At 41.1% G+C, this 2810-nt stretch overlaps 1 protein-coding gene across 1 annotated transcript; it reads left to right on the top strand.

Annotated features, from left to right (window-relative positions):
* The first annotated feature begins 955 nt into the window (after nucleotides 1-955).
* Nucleotides 956-2077, top strand: LOC119772678 (putative nuclease HARBI1). The gene has a single exon (XM_038269212.1). The coding sequence runs from the start codon at nucleotides 956-958 to the stop codon at nucleotides 2075-2077; it is 1122 nt and encodes a 373-aa protein (XP_038125140.1).
* The last annotated feature ends 733 nt before the right edge of the window (nucleotides 2078-2810 follow it).

A 2810-nucleotide genomic window follows, 5' to 3' on the forward strand; every position in this document is an offset into this window, starting at 1 on the left:
GCTTGTAAGTCCTTAAAAGGTAAGCTTTGCGCCAAACTGCTTATAAATCCTCAGAGACAGGTAAAGCATGCGCTAAAATAGCTGGTAAATCCTAAACAAGGTGCAGCATTTTTAACACTGAAAGAAAAGTGTTTCTTTGATATCACAGGTTTAAAGAAAACCAGTGACCCGTTTCTACACACATAAAAATAAGTCCTTACAATATGTATATGTAAATATACAAATATAGTGGGTATTGACTGGATTGTGTTCTTTTGGAATTTCTTCATAACTTGTGTTTTTGTGCCATCAGCTGAAAATGGATCCAAGCATCCTCAATTCTGGGCACACCATTGACTCCATAGGCATAGAGAAACAGAAACAAATTGTTGCAAAGCTTATCCACTTATCCCCAGAAAAGCAGGATAACCTAAACAATTTTAACCTCAGCCTATGTGAAGAAAAGATTCAAGAATTAATTAACTTAATTCAAAACCCAAATGGAAACTTTCTGATAACAGATGTACTCTGTGAGCTCACGTTACTTTATCAGCTTAAATACCAAATAAAAGCTAAACAGTACTCTGAGGCCCCGTCCACACGAAGACGAACCCTGGCCTAAACGCACAAATTTTTCACCAAACCAGCCTCTCATCCACACGAAGCCGGCGTTTCGGGGGTCTGTAAATGATCTTTTTTTTATTCACCCTTCAGAGTGGGAAGATTCTGAAACGCCGTTTTCACGTTTCCATCTTTACACCCTAACCGCATTTTTTTTTTACACGCATGCGTCATAGCGTCGCCTCTAAACACGCATGCGCGACATAGTATCACAACAACAATGGCGCCTTACTGTGTTGAATGGTTGCTGCTCACGCTACTCACCCTGCTGTCGGGCTTACAGCAGAATCTTCTTCATCTGGGATATCTCCAGGAAGAACAGAGCAATATAGACGACATAGTTCATCACCTCAATATGACTGAACCACGGAAATGGACCCGCAGGGCAACCAGGCGAAGGTTTTGGGTGAGGCCTGGCAGAACCAGTAGCTGGTGGGACAACTTTGTTAATGGTGTTGTTCTGGACGATGAATGGAAGGCAAACTTTCGCATGTCACGACAATCTGTTGACACGCTCACCGATGAAATACGCCCATACATTGAATGCCAAGAAACGAACATGAGAGCACCTATGGAGCCGCTGAAAAAAGTAGCAATGACCCTTTATTATTTAAGTGACGAGGGCAGGCTCCGAAAGACTGCTAACGCCTTTGGTGTATCGCGGCAGGCTGTTTCCATCACAGTCAGGCAGACCTGCAGGGCCATCTCCATTCACCTTGGTCCCCGGTACATCAGACTACCCTTTTCAGAGGATGCCGCCACGGAACTGGTCGACGGTTTTCAGCGTGCTCATGGCATGCCCCAATGCCTAGGAGCAGTTGATGGCACACATATTGAAATAAAACAGCCATCGGTCAACTCCACGGACTATATAAATAGAAAAGGTAAACACACCCTAAATGTCCAGGCGGTGTGCGATTATAAGTACCGATTTATGGACGTTGTTATAAAGTGGCCTGGAAGTGTGCATGACGCACGCGTGTTTGCTAACTCGGAGGTAAATCAGTTCATGAAAACCGGCAAGATTCCTACTCTCAAACGGCAGATTGTGGATGATGAAGATCCCATACCAATCTTCCTCCTTGGAGATCCAGCATATCCGCTTCTGCCTTATCTGATGAAGGAGTTTTCCAATGGTGGATCATCGCCACAAGAGCAGTACTTTGGGCTCTGTTTATGTAGGGCACGTATGGTTATTGAGTGTGCTTTTGGCCGCCTGAAAGCTAGGTTCGCTGCACTCAGAAGGCCGATGGACATAAATATGACTGACCTGCCTTACATCATATATTCTTGCTTTGTCCTTCATAATTTCTGTGAGGCCGCCAAGGAGACCATGGACGAAGTATCCGTGTTAGGAACAATGCAAGGAGAGATGGACTCTCAGCCTCCCACACAGAGCAACAACTACGTCACTGACTGCAAAGAGGGGGAAGGAAAGAGAGTGAGAAGAGTTGTCATGAAGTACCTTGATCCTTAAAAACTAGGATAGTGGAAATGCAAAAACACTATATTGCATTGTGACATTTACTACAGATCTGCATTTGGGAAAAGATTTGCAAGCTTTTGAACAGCTACTATAGTTACTTTGTATATAACAATTTGTATTACTACCAGTCCTGCCTTCATATTACCTGTGTGCAGTTATTTTTAGCCAGAGTAACAAAAAAAAAAGAAAAAAAGAAAAGGGTTGATAACTACAAATTGTAGATTCCACTTCCAAGTTCAAGATATTTACTTTGTATATAACTATTTGTATGACTAGCAGTCCTGCCTTCATATTACCTGTGTGCAGTTATTTTTAGCTAGAGTAACAAAAAAAAAAGGTTGATAACTACAACTTGTTGATTCCACTTCCAAGTTCAAGATATTTACTTTGTATATAACTATTTGTATGACTACCTGTCCTGCCTTCATATTACCTGTGTGCAGTTATTTTTAGCTAGAGTTACAAAAAAAAAGGTTGATAACTACAAATTGTAGATTCCACTTCCAAGTTCAAGATATTTGTGAGTGATCTTAAATTTCCACTTGACTTGTATATTGACAAATATAGATATATTAAATGTTATGCTTAAATGCAATAAATGAAACAAATGCACACTCCAGTATGGCTTTTATTAAAGTGAAACAGTTGTTAAAGCTGGGTCACATAACCCAGGCTGTGCAACATCAAAAAAACAAAATGACTTGGTTCTTTTCAAAGAACAGAA

This window comes from Cyprinodon tularosa, unplaced genomic scaffold (genome assembly GCF_016077235.1).
Source record: "Cyprinodon tularosa strain WSP-4 unplaced genomic scaffold, ASM1607723v1 ctg724, whole genome shotgun sequence".
NCBI classification, from domain to species: domain Eukaryota; kingdom Metazoa; phylum Chordata; class Actinopteri; order Cyprinodontiformes; family Cyprinodontidae; genus Cyprinodon; species Cyprinodon tularosa.